This window comes from Dromaius novaehollandiae, chromosome 1, assembly GCF_036370855.1.
Source record: "Dromaius novaehollandiae isolate bDroNov1 chromosome 1, bDroNov1.hap1, whole genome shotgun sequence".
Taxonomy (NCBI): domain Eukaryota; kingdom Metazoa; phylum Chordata; class Aves; order Casuariiformes; family Dromaiidae; genus Dromaius; species Dromaius novaehollandiae.
This window is the reverse complement of record NC_088098.1, coordinates 71192166-71211423: the sequence shown is the minus strand read 5'-3', so window position 1 is coordinate 71211423 and position 19258 is coordinate 71192166. Positions and strand designations below refer to the sequence as shown.

Below are 19258 nucleotides of genomic sequence, written 5' to 3'. Positions count from 1 at the left end.
TTCCAATGATACTGTAGGCTGAAATGTGAGATATTCTTCCAGTTTTGCTCAGCTCTGGTTTGGTGTTCATCTAATTTCATCTTGCCACCTAGGCTTGTTCTATGCTAGGTGGATGGACGTGGAAAGAGATGGGACTCTAAGAAGGACAACTGATCCCATCCAAGAATAAGATGTCATTGGTGTAAGCGTCTTGACCAGGCCCAGGGACCTCAAAGAGGACTATCAATTTATGCACCTGTCATTGCAAATTGCTTTTATTCTTGCTTTTCTGCCACCTTAGGAGAGAAAAGACAATTAGGAAGAATCTGGTCTAGAATGAGGATGATATGCCACTGCGTGACACAGTACCTTCTGTCCTGGTTTGATGTACGCCTTCACGTGCTTAAGAACAGGCTTCAGGTTGTTTTCATACCGAACACACAAATTTTCAATCTTGATTTCCCCCTCTTGGGGCCAGTCTTTTGGGACCTGGGAGGGGTCTGAAATATTTACCAAAAATTAAAAAAAAAAAAAAAGTGATCACAGGTCACCTTTTATGATATTCTTCTTTCCCCCTCCCTCCTCCCTGGATATTAGAAATCTATAATCTTCAATCCCATTGCGAAAGGGCTGGGCAGCACAGCGCTGGCGATGAGTGTGCCCTCCTCTAAGCTGGTGTGCTCAGGCTGGTTCCCAGGGAAGCTGAAAAGTGTCTGACAAGCACATTAGCACTTGGCTCCCACATCTTGACACATAGGATAAGAGGGTAAATGTTAAAGTGGCTGCCGGCAGTGAAGTGGGATGAAGCCAAACAAGCAGAAAGGAACGTAGTGTCACTGCAGTGTTAACATAGTCTCAGGTCAGTAACCGCCACAGGAAGGGCAGTAGGAAGAAGGATGTTGTTACTGCCTTACAACTTGAGCTGTTGACATTATCACAGCTCTTATTTCATCCTGGTTTGCAAATATGCCAGCAGGTTTTGTCTCCAGACTAAGGGGCTGGGCTTTCCAAAGAATCTTGCTGGCTTGCAACCTTCTTTGGCCTTGTACTTCTAGCACTTCTAAAATACTAATTTCTACCATCAAAGCCAATTTGAAATATGTGGAATACGAACAGCAATGTGCAGGTCAGAGAAGATGTGCTGAGGTCAGATTCCTCAGCGTGCCCTGTCCTGCAGCCCCAACTTCCTACAAAGATTAGAAATTTCAAAGTATTTGACTGCTGGTGCATTTCTAGTTTTGTCCATATTTTTGTTCTCTGAATGGCTACAGGGTTTTTTTGTTTATACTACCTGTAACTGTGCCCTGGTTCTTTCTAATTGTACTATAGGGTGATGCTCTGTCTGTCTGGCATTTGGTAGTTTTTTATGTTGATTAGCACGGGTTACATATAAACCAGAGGTTCCACAGTTGCTTTTGGCTGTCCTTGGCACTCAAGCCTGTGGGAGTTCCTACATATCAATGAGAACAGCATTTGGCCGAAGGGGCCTGTACATTTTTCATGACCAAGTCTGCCTTGGTTCCACAATACCCACAGAAAAATCAAAAAGTTTCCAGTGCAATACCCAAGTAGCCGTCATAGTTCTCCGACTCCATGTTCAGGAAGCTGTGTACTTTTTTTACTGCACCCATCTGCACCTCCAAATCAGCCAGATTTCTCACCACCCAGTTCAAATAGTTGGTTATCTGCATTGCAAAATGAAAACAAAGACAGGGGTCAAGTTGCTGTCTGTTCATCTGTCTGTTTTGGAATAAAGGTCAGATAAATGTGTAAAAGTCTTTGGCCTTACTCAGCACAGTGGGTCTAGACCCGGCGCAACAGCATTAAATATGCAACAGGCCAGTCATATTCCAACCCAAACAATCCTGACATAGTAATTTAATGCTCAGTATTCTCATCCTTATTTTGTGAAACAGAAATATGGAAAGGTTATATCTACAGTCTGAAGATGTGACTGATTAAGGGAATCTCTTGTTCTCGGCATTCAATAAACAGTACTGAAAGACACTTTCAGTGCCTTTTTAAACACACAGACACAGAAGAAACTAAAACTGGTAACTGTGTTAGGAAATACTGCATTTTCTAATTTTTCAAAGACTGCAAATAAAGAATAAGAAAGTTTAGTATTCACAAGTATATTTACAACAGTTTTATGGGCATTTCTTTTCTGTTTCCTTCTGTGCATATTTATATAATTCTTTTCTCTCTCTGTGGAAAATGTGGTTGTTTTAACATAGAAATATGCAAGAAAAAATGTATTGTCATCTCAATGGTATTTCCCTTTTACTTTTTGTTCAGATTTATAGGGATTTGATTAACAGGAGAGATATTATTTGCAGCAGATAAAACTTGATAATTATTTGTCTAACAATACCAAGTAGCTCAGAGAAGTTGATCCCTAGACAGGACTATTTGTAGGCTGAATATTGTAAAGCAATTTCTCAAACTTAGGTTCCTAGGTCTATATTTAGGTGCTTGTTTTAAAAAGCCCCTGATTTCATTAGGAACTGTTGAGTGCTAAGCACCTTTAAAAACTGAGCAACTTTAGACACCCAAATAAAGGTTTAGATACCTTAGACAGGGGAAACATCCTATGCACAAATATATCTGGAGAAAAGTTTTGCATTGCATTTGTGAGAAAGATCTCTGAATCTGCCAGATAAGAAGTTTGTTATGAACAAATCACCCAGATACACTTGTTTTCCACTTACCAAATACTGATGCAATAGGCATATGGTAAATAATTTTCACTGCGATTCTACAATAAAATCTGTTGTCAATTTAGAGGATTTAGTTGTTTGCCAAAATGATGAAGAGTCATTCTAGGAGGTAGTGTGAAGTAATTCTGTTGTTCTTTAGAAACCCACACCTTCTGTGTTCAGCTTTTGAATCAGGAATTTACAGAAATGGGTGCATTTGTATATAAGCTAAATTATATGTAGACCTGCTGCTTGCACAGTAACAGACTGCAATCACAGGTCCAACAGATTTGACAACAGAGCCTGGCATCCAAAAGGGTCTACATATTATTTCCATCTTCATCACAGTTTGCAATAAAATTGGCAGTGTTTATATGAGGGAAGAGAATGAGCTTATGAAGGTCTTCTGTAAACACAGCACTGGTACACACACTTTGCTCTCGCCCAGTTTCATATATCAGCCCACTTTTGGCCCCAGAGAGAAGTGATACAAAAGCCACTTGGGGACATGGCTGAGGATCCAACTGCATTGAAAGTTTTACTGGTTTTACTGTGGTGGAGGAAAGAGATAGGCATCAGCTTAGTGACTGGAGAATCTCTTGGTCTGCTATGCCAGACTTCAGCAAAATGCTGATTTGCTCTGATGTTCAGTTTGCAGATACAAACTAAATACAAAGTAGGGTTTGCTTATGCAGATATCTCAGAGTTTCCAGATGTCTGATAATGAAGCAGGATTACCAAGAATGTTTTCAGAATGAGGTTAAGACATTGGGACTGATTCTCAGTTGCTGGCAGATTCTCATAGCGCTGCAACAGCAGCACAAAGGAGATTTAAGGCCACCCTACGGTAGTTGCCGAGGACTTTCTGTTGCAACCATGTGCCGGCCAGCATCCAAGCGCAAAGCCAAATTATATTAAACCCATACACCCATCCTCTCCATGGCATCTGCTCCCTTGTGCTGGTGCTGTAAAGCAACCAGCTTTTTACAATGCCAGCCATGATTTCAAAAATTCTTCTTCCTATTTCCTTATCCTGCTTTTTCCTCTGCTCTCTGGATTAATTCAATGATATTTCTGCTCTCTACGATGACAGGACTCCCTCTATGCTCATGAAGCACTTTGAGCCCCTCTCGCAGTCTACTATGCTAAAATAGTGTTCCTTCTCCATGACTGATCTCAAATCCCTCAGTGCTGATGATAAGAGTTGAAATGAGTTGGCTAGGGTTCTGCCAAATCCTCATCATTCCTCACCCTATTTCTCCCACTTTCCTCACGCTACCTGTTATGCTGAACCATGCCTACCAGCCTTAAAGGTCCTAATTCCTAAACCCATTTAGAAATGGGTGGACAATATTGGGAATTTGAATGGTTTCCCTCAAAAGGTGGAGCTGGTATTTCTAATTCTTCAGCAATGATTTTATTTGGTCATTAGTTAAGTGCTACTTTGGTTATGATAGTCTGTGGGACAGCAATTTCTGGCAGGTTTTGCCATATACAGGCGCAACTAACACTGTGTTGTGCAAAACAGATTGCACAGCAGGTCCTCTTACGCACTTTTAATTTTCCTGCTCTCCTTGGGAGCATGCAGGGCCTGGGAATGGTTGTGTTTTTTTAATTGGCTCATGAAACCTGAAGTAAGTCCAAGTTGCCCTGAACTCTCTCAACTTTGGCTTGAATCCATTATTTGCAAGATTGTTTTTTTCGAGATTAAGAAGGCTGGAAGATAACCATGTATACGTATTTTTAAAACTACCATGAAACTAATATATTAATCTGATAGTTCCTATGCTTTGCCTCAGTACATACCGTCAGAGCATACAGGAGACCTAGCCCCACAAATCCAGAGTTAGGCCCTTCGGTGATGGACGTGACAGCTGCAGTAAGAACTATACAAGCACCGAGGTAGTCCTAAAATGAGAGAGAGAGAGAGAGAGAGAGAGAAAGGAAGAAAAAGAAGATTATAGACAATATTAAAATGCAGCAACAAAAAATTTCTTTAGTTACAGAGCACATGCCTTTTACTAAGGCTTACGTCTATAATGGTATCTAGTCATTAATTCTGGGTTGTTTTTCCTGGAAAGGGTCAGCTCTTTTTGGTGTCCAATCTGAAATGCTTTAAAGCAATTTGTTGAACACAGGTGAATCAGGCCAGCATTTTCTGCAAATCCAGCTGTGCTAGGGTATCTCAGCATGGCCACCCCCAAAAGAGGAGGTATCAAAAACAAAAGTGTAAAAAAAAGTAAGAATTGTATTATACTGACACCCCTAATTCCTACCACTAAAACCAATAAATTCTCCTCCGCTTCTCTCCACTTTCCTTCACATGGGTTTGACTCCCAAAAAGGGAGAAGCATCAGCAACTTTGCAAAGCCCATGAAGGATTTTGGTACTGCTTGGATTTTATACAGGAAATGCACACATTTTATGGACATATGTGGGCAGACAGACATGATCTGTCTACACCATGCAATAGGACACTGCACATGGTGAAGGCAGCCTTAAGCCTGCTAGTACACTCAGTATGTGGGTGCTGTGGGTGCATGTGAGTGATGATAGTGTGGACTCTAAAAGCAGTATAGCTGTGTAGTTGTGGTGCTGTATTTGGGCTACAAGCCCTTGCTTCTGCCCTGCCCAGAGTGACTCAGTGGCAGATACCTGAAGGATCTCAGCCCTGGTTATGAGCTGCCTCACAGAAAATGCTACGGAGGAGCGATCAGAAAGATCTGATTCCTCACAAGCTTTGAAAGAGCTTGAACCCATCTTCTTGATGTGTACCTCATTTTTGAAGTGCATGCCAACTGCATGTGATCCCATGTAGATTCCCAGGTGCCTGCTGACTGGAGCTGCTAGCCTTCCCATGCTCCCACTGTTGTTGGCCTGTTTGATAGTATCCTGCCTGGAATATTTACCTATGTGATTTGAAATGATGGCTGCCTAGTTAATCTGTCTGTAGGAAGTGTTGATAAGCAGATGACAGACTTAACATCTACAGTGAAAACATGCATTAGAAACACAATGCTCTTGAATTTCCATCAGCTATTGGGACAGGACTTCACAGTTGCTATTAAATCCTATAAAGTTTTGAATTATATTAGTATCACTGTGCCATTAGGCAGAGCTAAATGAGCTATTTTAAGCCTACATTATTTCAAATGCTATGATGAAGTGATGCATATTCTTGGATCAAATTCATTTCTAGTGTAAGCGGGCCTAAGACTGTGAGACATTAATGGACATTGCCACAGCTTATTCCAAGTTTGGATGCTGCTCTGTTCTTTATCTGTCTTTGGTCTAGAAGCAAGTTCAGCTTGATCTTGGATGCTGTAGGAAGCTGAAAGCTTCATGCACAGGGGAATGCTGTGCATAAAAAATGCAGAACTTTGTTGCTCCAAAAATGTACAAGGAAATGCAAGTGAGGATACAGCTCTTGACGTGAGGATTAGTCATGCCTGTCACTATCTGTGTCTAGCAGAACTTAGTTCCTTGCTCTTTGGACGTGTCTGGAAGGACAAGATCACAGCTCAGTTTATTCCCTGCTCTTGTAGTGCAAGATAAATAGGGAAATCACAATGATTTTGCTTGCCGCTCATGTAGGCCTTGCAAATCAGGGAAACTGCTCATGTGCTGTCCATGGAGAGCCCTCGTCAAAGGCAGGAATCTGACCCACTGCCACTGGCTGCATTGTGTCTTATTGCCATTTGTTTTTAAGTTGGAGTCCCTTTCTGCCATCTTGGTTGGTATTGAGCTGTATATCACAAACAGTATGGGCTCACAGCTGGAGCAAGGACACTGCAGATGGGGGTTCTAAGTTACAGCTCCAGGATTAAACCCATTGCTGGGGAGATACCTCAGGGTCTGGGAGCTGAATGGTGTCCAAAACATGGCCCCAGCAGGTTGATGGCAAAGTTCACAAAACTACTTAAAAGCCATGCTCTGTTTTGAAAGTAGTTTCTGCTAGGACAGGTCTACAGATGCTGCACAGTAGTAGAGAAAGCCTTATTTCAAATTATGTAAATGTTTGTTCTTGCACTCTCTTCAGACGGTAGACATCACAACAGCAAAAGATGAGGGAACCTTGTATTTTCCTATCCCTAGCCAAGAAAGCTGAAAAAAGCCTACGGCTTTAATTTAAACTATCACGATCTATTTTAAGGAACAGTGTGTATAATCTCATTGTGAGATTAATTCTCGTTATTATCTCCTCCTCTGCCTCAGGCAAAGTCTCTGTTTGCTTCCAAGGTTTCAAAACCATGGCCGGGACTGAACGTACCGTCCTGACCTCCAGCCATCTGTTGGCAGCCGACAGAAATAAGTAGGCAATGTTGTTCGTGTCCGTTAGTTCCAGCATACGTTGTTTAAATCTGGCTTCATGCCTGCCAAAAGCAAAGTTGTTATATTACAACACATATACACACTCATACACAAAAGCATGAAGCATTAAACTCTTCTCTCCCTCCTCTCCCTGCAAGCCGAAAGTTGTTGCGCTTGTGCCGCTGCCAAAGTTTGGGGTAAAAACTCTTCCCTTAGGATCCATGTGTGCAGCTAGTGCTCTCTCTGACCCAGCAAAGTTACACTTGGAGTGGGGAGGAATTTCTTCTACAAGCAATTATGTTTGACTAGATTTTGCTTTAGAGCATGTGTCCTAAAAGAGACTGGCATGCCAGGGGAATAAGGAACTGCTTTACTTTGCAGCGCATATCTGCATTAATAGCTGTATACTGAGACTGCCACTGCCCTCCAGCCCTGTCACGGGTGCGTGGTGCCTGCCTCCCATCTTCGTTACAAGCCAGCAGCAAATCCTTATGCTTGGGAGGAAGAGTGTAGCAGAGGTCTCACCTGCCGCTTTAAATCTGATCATACCTAAATTACACCTAAATTACAGAAATGAGTGGTCATTTCTTAGTTCCCTCAGCTGCCCCTTGTTTCTCCCTCCCACGTAATGCTGGTAGTGTTTAAAAACCAGTGAAAGAAAGAGTGCCTAAGACTTTGGGGAGCAAAACCTCTATTGGCATAAGCACATTAAATTCATGGGGCCTTACAGTACTTTAGGCTCTGACTGGCAGTCAGATGGAAGACATTTTGTTGTTTCACATTCCTCTGTCAACACTATCACTTAAAAAAAATAGCCAAACTTCATTCAACAGCTTATCATCTGTTTTATCATGGCAAGCTCTTCTATTTCAAAGTTTCAGGGCTCTGCTGTGAGGCACCTGTAACCTTTGCTCTGCCCCCCCCCCCTTTTTTTTTTTTTTGCCTTTTCATGCTGATACATTATTTCCTTGGTTATATTTTGTGCAGCTTGCAAATGTGACAAGCAACCCCCCCCCAGAATAACAACTTGTAGCAGTAATGACGTGGGGAGAAGCAAAGATTCAGTGAATATTGTGCTCACGTCTGTCTTTCTGGCAACAAAACTCCTGTTTTCCTAATGGAAAATCTGACATGTTCAATCTGTATCTTTTCATCCACGTCCAGCTCAACCTCTGGACAGTCTTAGACCTTTATCCTGTCAGATGACAAACAGCAAAGGTCACTGAAATCATTTTCTGATCCAACTGTGCTACTTTGTGTTAAGCTATGTGAGGAGCTGCTCTATTTTATCCTGGAACATACTGAACTCAAACTGCAGAGAGTGACTAACAAGATTATTAGCAAATATGACCTTGCTGATAAAAACTTCTGGAGACTTCAGGTTTGGTTGACAGTGGACCATAGATGGGGAAATGGAAAGGCTTTGATTCTCACTGGTGGTGATTCTGGAAAACTCAAATGATCAGTTACGACGCCGGTTCCTTCTCTAGGGCTGCCTTTTGCTCTCTGCTGTCCAAGCCCACATTGCTGTTTCTTAGGGTAAAGAATAGTTGAATGACTTCCAAAGAGTGCTAAGCTCCTTCATCTTTTTTAGAAGATAATGTAATGGAAGGCCACTCCGAACCTCTCAAGAAGTGTATGTGAGCATCAGGCCTTAATTATGAATTACCGTTTTAATACATCATTCTGATCAATAAAGCTTGTTAGTACATTTTGTGTTGACTATGGCTCACATCTCTTCAACAAAGAAACAACATTTTGCTTGTCCTGCCACAGTCCTTTCTATAGCACTCTGAACTGTTAGCCTGGGTCTCAAAGCTAGCATTAAGCTGAGGAAATTTGTCACTTTTGTGAAGATTAAAGACAGTTCTTCCAGCTAATGACTCACAAGGGTTTTGACTCTCCCCTACCCAGCCCACCTCCATCTTGCTAGAAACAGGCATGTGGGGTTAAATTCAGCCTAAAGGATATTGGCTACGATGGACTAGTTTCAGTAGGGCTGGGAAAAATGTCGGAAGTCCCCTGCTGAGTTGAAGCTGATCAAATGCATGTGTAAATAGCAGTACAGTGTGATCTGCACTGAAAGTCTTCAACGTACAAAATGAGATACACTTGGGGACAACATCAAGTTAGCATTTTGACAGAGTTACACTAGATATAATCTAGTGAATGTAGAAGAATTTGGCCTACCTTTCATGTGCTAAGAAGAGAAAAAATATGTACATAGAAAATTAGAAGAATTCTCTGAATTCTTCTGGAATTTAATTTTTCAGTTTTGATTGACAAGATTCACAGAATCACAGAATGGTTGAGGTTGGAAGGGACCTCTGGAGATCATCTAGTCCAACCCCCCTGTTCAAGTAGGGTCGCCTAGAGCACATTGCACAAGATCGCATCCAGGTGGGTTTTGAATATCTCCAGAGAAGCAGACTCCACAATCTCTCTGGGCAACCTGTGCCAGTGCTCTGTCACCCTCACAGGAAAGAAGTTTTTCCTCATATTCAGATGGAACTGCCTGTGTTTCAGTTTGTGCCCATTGCCTCTTGTCCTGTCGCTAGGCACCACTGAAAATAGTCTGGCCCCATCCTCTTGACACCCTCCCTTTAGATATTTGTATAAATTGGTAAGATCCCCTCTCAGTCTTCTCTTCTGCAGGCTAAACAGGCCAAGCTCTCTCAGCCTTTCCTCACAGGAGAGATGCTCCAGTCCCCTAGTCATCTTTGCAGCCCTATGCTGGACTCTCTCCAGTAGTTTCATGTCTCTCTTGCACTGCGAAGCCCAGAACTGGACACAGTACTCCAGATGTGGCTTCACCAGGGCTGAGCAAAGGGGGAGGATCACCTCCCTCGACCTGCTGGCAACACTCTTCCTAATGCAACCCAGGATACCATTGGCCTTCTTGGCCACAAGGGCACATTGCTGGCTCATGGTTAACTACTTGATCACCAGGACCGCGATCCTTCTCCCCAGAGCTGCTTTCCAGCAGGTCAACCCCTAACCTGTACTGTACATGGGATTGTTCCTCCCTTGAACATCATGAGGTTCCTCTCCGCCCAACTCTCCAGCCTGTCCAGGTCTCTCTGAATGGCAGCACAAAGACAAGGCTAGGTTTTAGAATATTAAGTTCAAGTCTCTGATCTACCATTGTTGAAAACTCTCTCTAGTTTCTTTCTTGCTTTTTGGATAGATAACACAACAATGATGTTCCCCTGCCTAAGAAGTGGGCTAAGTTACAGAAATGATTCAGAGGCACAGACTGTTGGAGACAGTGTGGGGGTCCTGAAGCAGTGATGCCTGTGTCTCCCCTGCAAAGGAGAGCTCCCTATTGTCAAAATAAGGCATGGTTAAACTAAACATCTTCAAAGTTTAAAAATCATCTTTAACTCAGCAGAAAAACAATCCAGAAAAATGAGCATGTTATTGAAAGTCTGCCCTGAATACATGCTCTGAAGTATTTAAAGGTGTGACAAGGGAACAATAAAACAAATACTGCTTCCCTTTTATGAGATGGCTTAATTAAAGCTCACCAAATCAAATAATTTGCCCTCAGAAATGCTCCAAGCAAGCTGCATGGGCCAGAACAGAAGCCAAGCCTCTTATCATTTGTTTTACAGACCCGAATGCTCTAATGGTAGTGAGTCCTTCTGCTGTTTCCGAGAAGTGACAGAGTAAAGGTAGCTGCGTGCTATCATCAAGTTCCTGGAGGTCTCTGGAAGTAAGAGAAACAAAAGGCAGCCATTACAGTATAAACATCTCTATCTGCAGATATTTTACTGCATAACAGATAGCAATAAACATTTTATTGCACATGGTCTTTTCAGGATCCTACAGAATACTATTTCTATATCAAAAAGAAACTGACATGGAAGTCTCACTTTTCTCTTTTGATACTAAAGTCTTCTGAATTAGGGAAAAAATCTCATCTCCAAGCCACGTCTACAGTTCTGGGTTTTGGTCACAGCTAAGCATAGAAGGGGCCTCTTCTACAGCCCCAGTTTTGAGTTATTTTAAGGGATGTCTACAAAATACCTTCAGAGGGTGAGCCTGGGGGGAAAAAATAATAAAGGTAGTGAGTACTGGACAAAGATACTGGTTCTGTGGTATATTACGGTTTTCTTCATGACCAGCCACCAATTAACCTGTCACTTTTCCAAATGTGATCATTTCTATCCCTCTTTTCCTCTTCGTCTCAGCGTGATAATGACATTATCTTCTCTATTCTGGCTAAAATCCTGCTGTGAATTTTAGCCAGATCCTAACCACCTAACCACCTTTTACTCTTGAATAGTCTAATTTATTAATATAATTAACTGAAACTCAGAACAGTTGATTTTAACATCTATAGCATGAAGTCTGTGGCTCCTGCATCAGGTATGAATTACAGCTTGTGTATCTGCAAGCTTTTCTGTTTTATTGCAGCTATATCAGCTGGCCTAACAAAAACTTTGCCTTTCCATATAAACCTTGCCTCATTTTGAATATGTGTAAGTGTTACAACATGCTGAACATAAAATATAACAGAGAATAGCAGATCTTCTATTTATAGTGTTAATATTACCAGATCAGTTGAAACAGAGATAGCTCTGATATAGAAATAAAGAACATGGGTAAGAAATTTCCTCAATTATTCACTGATAGTATTTTCAAGTCCTGCATGGAGGAATGATGTATAAACCTAAAAGTTCCAATCTGCTGAAATAAAAATGTTTTCCAAACCACAGAGACAAATACATCTTTCTTTCACACTGAGAACACTCTGTCACACTCTGTCATTGGCACAGCAGCCATCTGTGTAAATGTGAACAGAGAAAGGTCAAAGCATTAGATATTTAAACTCTTAGTTAAAATCCTACTATACCGGCGTACAGCATTAGATAGCTCCATGATGCTGAATATTACATATACAGAAGTGAATTTGCTGCTTGTATTTTGATGATGATAAATACACTCTATTTCAAATTTATGATGGAAAATACACAGCAGTTTTTGAAAGCTGTAATGGAAAATATGACAAGGAGTCAAAGTGCTGCAAGAAATCCTGTAAATATTTGCATTTCTAAAAATTAGTGAAGCTCATATGCCTTGATAGTAGTACTATATGCAAGCATGTTATAAATATTGGCTCAGTCTATTTCTTCATCATACATTTCACATAACTTTTCTAGAAATAACTGCTGCATTCATCCTTCATTTCTATTGTAAAGTAAAAGAACACAGCCCAACCGTGGATGCCTCACAAGTGATTAAAAGTAATTTAAATAGATTTAATCTAGAATTTAGATCTAATTTTAAATTTAAATTTAAAAAGTGATCGCTGACACAGATTTTCCCAGAAAATTGTAATGGAATAAAATGAATGAGGTAATTATAGGCTTGCACAACATAAGTGATTGCAGAGCCAGTGGATATTTCTGTGCGTATGCTGATCTACATGAGTGACCAGCCTCTTGCTGGCTTACATAGTATGGCTATCAGTCAGAAAAAACAGGTTTGGAAATGGATGAAGGTTTTACTCCCACATATAAAATCACAGAGAGAAACCCTAGTGGTTCCCTGGGGTCTAATACATGAGATTTTGCTTATTCTTGTGTATTTTTAAGAAAGATATTTAAACTGTGCATACTGCTATATGTAGCAGGACAAGATGACACTCAGAAGATCATAATGGAGTTCAGAATGAAAACCAGGTCTCTTGATTCTTCAGCCAGCTCTGAGACCTGCTGTAGTGCCAGGTACAGCTTTAGTTTGTAAAACTGATGGGGAAAGGACAAGGTTTCCAGAAAATCTTGGAAAGTTTAAGCAAATTGTTTCAAAATTAAATGTTTTTGTTTTGCTAATTCTGATTTCAGAGTTTTCCTATGAATAAATCTTGGAAATTCTGAGGAAAGTTGCAGAACAGTAGGCTACAGTGAAACTAAATTATTCACGTGTCAGGCTGTGCCCTATCTGATCCATCGATTTAAGGAGGATAACTGACAGAAATCTTGCTTGGGCTATTTAGATAAGAGTATTGTCTATGAAGCTACCTCTACCAGAACACCCCGTTGAAAATCAGTGTCTCTTATGTGGATATGAAAACATTAGTTGATGCTTTATCATGTGCCGACTGCAATGATGGGACCTGAACAGTTGCAAATGACAGTAGGTTATTTTGGTCTTCATGTATGTCAGCACACACCGTGATGGGTAATTTTAAGTATCAGGAAGTGGAGTATAACTAGCCAGACATCTGGATGATTAAAAAAAAAAGAAGCATGACTGATTATTTACAAAAAAACCTTGAATGCCTTCCTAAAGATGCTTTACTAAATTATATATTGGATTTAGCACTGAAAGACATAATGCTAAGAAATCATGACAGTTTTTCTTGAAAAATAGTAATCTTTACAATCAGCCAAACCACTTTGAATACGAAATGTTGCTGTATAGTGGAAATGACTCGCCGTGAATTTTTTTTCCCATTATGATGAAGAAAAAGCTGTGATTGATGTTAATCCATTCTTGACTAACCCTCAGAAGGTCAAAGCTAAACTTTGGCCAGATCCTAGTTGGGTCAGTTGACTAACAAACTTCATGCTCACCGGTTTCTGGAACAAACAGTATACAAGAGTGATGTGGCTAACGTCACTTCCCACAATACCCCTTTTATAGTCAGGTCAGCTGACATCTTCCAACATACAGCTCAAGCGCACACCTCAGGATTGAAAGAAGGATACCATGGTCACTATGGCAAATTTTCCCTTTGACTAGCTTCAACAACCTCACGTTCCATCAAAATCCTTACATACAAATTTTTAAAAGACATCTTCAGGACAGTTTTTTAATACATACTTGGAAGCAACCCTGAAGTATTTCTGGATAAAATAAAAAGCTATCCCGAGAGGCACAAGGGCAACAAGGAACCATGGAGTGGCATAGGAGATCATTCCAATGGCTGACAGGCAGAGTAAGGTGGACCGGGTAAGTGACTCCAGGGTGGGAGGAATGTGCTAGAGCAAAAAAAAGAAAATATATAAGACAAAAAACACAGATAGTACCCCTACATGCCTTTCCCTATCGAGAACCATAGGAAAAGTGGAACAATCATCACTATCCACTAACTGGCATCCCCTTCATACCAAGAGCCTTTCTGTTCCTATTGGTCCACTACTGTAGCATGCAGAGGTTAAAAATGAGTCATTAGGATTTTCTAGAGGTCAGTGTTTCAGAGATTCTGGGGAAGTAGGAGCCATTTCCATCTTGTTTAAATAACAGGCAAGAAAGAGATATTGTTCTTGATACACTAAATATTTACAGAAACAGCATGCTCTTTCTCAGAGCCTTGCAATTTTCCTTCTGTGTTCCCACCACCCTTACATTCAGGATTATTGCTCATCCAAACATTTTGATTCACATGCATAGCAGAAGCATCCCTTTCTCTCCTGAATGCTCTTAAGTCATATGTGCTACAGCCAGGAGTGGTCATCTAATTATTTCATGTGTACTCCCATACGGTAAAAGTTATTATGTTTTACCCTATTTATTCCTGATTTAAGTAAAAAATCTTGTGTTTTGCTAACACAAATCTTCCAACAGAAGCAACCCGTCCCAGTCTGGATGTGAAGAGATAAAGACCCATCCATCTCCTACAATGTTTATTCATTGCTGAAAGAGTACGTTTAATTTCTATTTTGAATTTGTCTTTTTCTGTTATCATCTCCAGAACTGCTTTTTTCCTATGCCTTTCTCTACTGAGCACTTCAATACATCATCTATTCAGTAGTTAGATGACAGCTTACAGAGCCAAGATGTTCTAAAACAGAATATGTTGATATATCTACCTGATCAATGATATTTGTATCAGCAGAGAAGCGATTCAGAATTAACCCCAACGGAGTTGTATCGAAGAACCTGTTGAACAAAGTAAAAGCAAAAAGTTAACTGACAAGGCATTGCAGTTTTGTATAAAAAGCCTGGTCAGATAGAACACAGGCTTGTGTCCAGCCATTTCCTAAACCAAGCAGTAAACATGAATAACGCACCAGATCATAATGTCTGCATTCTGATTATCCTAATGCTTCTCTCAACCTTCCTCCACCCCCAAAATTTTAAGCCTCCTCTTCTAAAAAGTTCTAATTTTCTTTATTCCTTCATCCATGCTCTGGCTCTCTCAAGGTTTAAGATCTATCCCAAAGGTCATGTCCTGTCCCTGGCTGCTATTCAACCTCCTGCATAGGACAGGGCACTGGGACCCAGTCGTTTCATGAAAGAACTGTGATAACTGTACTCAGTATGCAGGCACCCTTTTGGCCAACCCCCTGTCTGCAAGAGGCTGCAGTTAATGTGCACAGAACCTGATTCCAGACTGTCAGAAGCAGCCTGGTGTCCACATCGTTCAACTGTATGACTATTGCTCAGCCTTGGAACTGGGTGCCCTTGAGCTAGGTCTGCACTCAAAACCTTCCTTGACACCCAAGCCTTGGGTATTGCTAGCGATCTGACATTTACATTTCAGCCAGATTAAAAAAAAGGGTCAGAACTTCACATGTTCCAACATGAAAATGTTTTTCCCTTGATCACTTCACTTTATTTTCACTTTTTGAGGACTTGAAGGAAAAAGGGCAAAGAAAGAAACTTTTCACAGGAGTACCCTTCCAGTTACAAAGAGGAGTTTCCAACCAAGTAGCTTTTCAGGAGGAACATTATTTTTACTGTACCTGATTGGCCCAAGGATGATCTTGTTGAGTAGATTATGGTGTAAGTTCTTGGCTGCTGTGAGGCCCATCCACTCCACAGTCAGAGATGTGATGAGGCAAAGGACAATCCCTGCTCCAGAAAGGATGCTGAACACAGCTACGTGATAGGTCTAATAAAATGACAAATGCTTCAATCCTAGAAATAAACACACTGTTTTCTTCCTTACTATGAAGACCCCAATCCACTGCTCTTCAAAATTAGTACCTGACACTAATCAGCTGGTATGTCAGAATGCATGTACTACATAATTATGTTAATACAATCCTTGGGAAATAAAAGAACTATCCTGGAACTGCAATTCATCAAGTTCACATAATTAGAAGATCTGACCATGTTCAAGATCCCTCAAGCTACTGATGAGCACCCTTCAAGACCTTGAAGTGAAAGTACTTAGAACGATGAAGATAGACTGACTTCATAAATATGTAAATATGGAAATTGTTAGCTGAGAAATTCAGACAACCAGAGTAGAACCTCTCAAGAATTTAGGCAATCGAGAGACACTGGAAAGTTCCACACCATTAAGTTCAAGCAGTGCAAAAATTCACAGAGCAAATCCTAAACTAATCTGGCAGGACTATAACAAATTCAAGCCTTCTGAAAGTTTACCAAGTGGATTCTGCTGAGATATTTGCATATTAGTCAAATCTACAGCAATAAGCAGATCCTGTTTAAGTAGAACTTCTGGAGAATGTTTTTATCTGGCAGGACATTACTGGATACCCAGCACTTAGGAAAATGGGGTCATTCACTTAGTTATTAAAAAACACAGATGGAAAAGTTTAGCATGAGTTTCCTGCCTTTGAAAATGTAAGTCAATCATTTTTCTAACCTGAAACATGCTGCTTCTTCTGTTTGTATGTTTGAAAAAGTTGATAAAATTCGAATTGCCTTATATTTTATCTGAAACAATTTGCTCATTCTATATAATTATTTATCTGACTATATTTATCTGTCTTTCTAGTTTAACGGGTTTTAGATGAACAGCAAATAATTATTTGAGAACACTTTCTTTCTTTTTCCTAGCAAAGTCCAAGATATGGCCCACCTTCCTTTTGTTCTTAACATCACCAATGCTCCTGGGTTCATTTGCATTGTCCGTGGATGTCCATGTCGCCAGCCAATAATCTATGGCTACTATAACTGAGTGTTTTAACAACTTTGAGAAAATCATCAGAAAGAGTAAGAAAAATCCTCCAGATGTTAGATATCTCCAGCAGGTTTTCCATGGCATCTTTGTCCTGAGTCTCAAGACAGTTGACATATTGTCATCTTCATCTTCTTCCTCTTCTTCCTCTGTGACTCAGACATTTGATCAAATTAGTCTGGATTCAGTACTTCACAGGGAATTATTCCTGGTTTTACTGGATTTCATTGACTTTTTTGTTTTCAACTGTACTTTTTAATGGCAAATTTCACTTCATCATTTAAAAACAGCAAACACTTCAGACATTTTTGTAAGACTTTCCCCATGCTCTTTGAGCAAGTCTGTAGACTGTCAATCTTTGACTAGATATAGTTTTGTTAATAAAATATTTTTGTAAGTCAAGTCTTCAGTTTTGACTACATTTACAGTAGATACTAGGCCTGTAAATTCCAAAACCTTTCCCAACCTGTTCAGCTGCTTCTACTATATAGTCAGCAAAGCACTTAAGGTTACATGGAAAGATACAGAATGCCCTGCCAAGCTTTCCATCCAGAGGCTCTGTCATCTTTTGCATAAGAGAATTTCACTTCAACTTTTTTTAGAAGTACTAAAATTTTATCTTTATAGAGGAGCTCAGGCATGGAATTAAGATTTCTTCCAGTCGTACCTTTGATTATATGATAATCATTCACATCATACTGAAATACAGCATAGTGGCAGACTGCTCTGGGAGATGTGTATTTCACACATTACATTTTAAAGATTACATTTTTCCAAGTAATAAGACTATAACATCTCACAGCCTTGCAGTTGACCTGCTTTTACTAGACAGCCTTAAACTGACAGTACACGAAACACATTTCTAATTTTGAATATTAAAAGTGAATTAGTAAGTGATTTCCTGAGGTTGAAATTACACACATTTGGGGATGCAGAGACTTTGTGTACAATGCCAAAGTCACATAATAAGTATGGGTGACTAGAATGCAATGTCAGATTACTTTTCGGCCATGAAGTTACTGGTATCTGTTTTATAATCCCAATGACATCTGTATTTTGCAGGTGTTCTGTGGACTATATGGACTTGGCTCTTTTCCCTGTGTTTTCTATTCTACCCCAGGAAGAAGATAGTGGTTTCTAGTCTCTTGGATTAGGTTGTTGGCAAGGCTTTCCTGCATTGACCAAAAGCAGGAGCTTGGGAATGACCTTGATTTAAAGATTTCCAAGAATTCTACTGATAAGTGTGATGGTGACATAGTAGGTGTTCAGCTCCACTAAAGAACCATGAAGCCACCATGTCCAACTCAGCGGCTTTGGAGTTTAGCACTGCCTGTTGCACAGTGGTGGGAATCTCTTCAAGATGGAGCAATCCTGGCTCTATTGACCCATGACTTAAGATGGCAATCCATCATGAGTTTTGTCAGATGAGACACACAGCAGCTTTAAACAGCCTGCAAAAAGCCAGTGTGCTTTCTACAATCATTTCAACAATGCCATGTGAATCCCTGTGCTTATTGCTCCCTTATGTTATGTTATGAGGAAGCATGCAGTTCATCTCTTCTCTTTCCTGGCACCATCCTGCTGCTTGCCAGGACTGACTACTCTCTTTATGCCTGGTCTAGCATCCCAGAAAAGTTCTTGATGGGTCTTATTGCCAGCTGCCAATAAAACTCTCACCCAATTTGAAAAGTAAGGTAATCTGAATCTCTACTCCACGGCACCAAGACCTGGGAGATACAAGAAGCTAAACTTGAGAATAAATCCCCAAACTATTTCCATAAGTAGACTCAATTTGAAAAATAGATTAACCCATATCCAAAAAGGTATTGAAAATAGCTATGAACTTTATCACATGGTGGTATTTCAAAAGCCTGGAACAGACTATTCTCAGACATAGCTAATCTAACAGCATTCCGCCAACAACTAAATGGAACTACTTCGATTTACGTTAATTACATTTCTTGTGACTGTTTTACTTCTGTCTCACCCTTCAATACCTCCTGGCAGTACCAGTTAGTACAGAAGCTAACTTGTTTTTATACACCCCTGCACAATGTACAGAGAACTCTGTGGAGAATCCATTAACCAAGTCATGTTCTAAACAAGTCAAAATATTGGACTTTCCACTGTTACTACCAAAGTGTTAACATCTTCATACCTCATTGTGAAGAACCTCCACCCATGTATTATTCAAGTGTAAAGGCAATGATACATGTTAATAGAGTAAATGAAGTTAAGAGATAAAACATACCTTCATCTTCATCTTCCAGTTGTGCTTTAGATTCTCTGGGGTACATAGCCCTTCTAAGAGTTTTTCTCTCCAGAGTAGTCTGGTCAGCTTCCATATCCTGTAATAAGAAAACCTTTTCATTAATTTGAGAGTTCA

At 40.3% G+C, this 19258-nt stretch overlaps 1 protein-coding gene across 4 annotated transcripts in view; it reads right to left on the bottom strand.

Moving 5' to 3' along the window:
- Positions 1-19258, bottom strand: part of ABCC9 (ATP binding cassette subfamily C member 9) — an 82280-nt gene that overhangs the window by 9017 nt on the left and 54005 nt on the right. For all 4 annotated transcript variants that reach the window (XM_064516121.1, XM_064516117.1, XM_026092685.2 and 1 more), the window contains 10 exons: positions 19124-19220; positions 16774-17021; positions 15686-15834; positions 14810-14879; positions 13821-13978; positions 10606-10698; positions 6949-7051; positions 4485-4586; positions 1544-1664; positions 349-479 (listed from right to left, as the gene is read on the bottom strand). In XM_064516121.1, the coding sequence (XP_064372191.1) occupies positions 349-479; positions 1544-1664; positions 4485-4586; positions 6949-7051; positions 10606-10698; positions 13821-13978; positions 14810-14879; positions 15686-15834; positions 16774-17021; positions 19124-19220 (1272 nt within the window). The remainder of the gene's footprint in view (positions 1-348; positions 480-1543; positions 1665-4484; positions 4587-6948; positions 7052-10605; positions 10699-13820; positions 13979-14809; positions 14880-15685; positions 15835-16773; positions 17022-19123; positions 19221-19258) is intronic.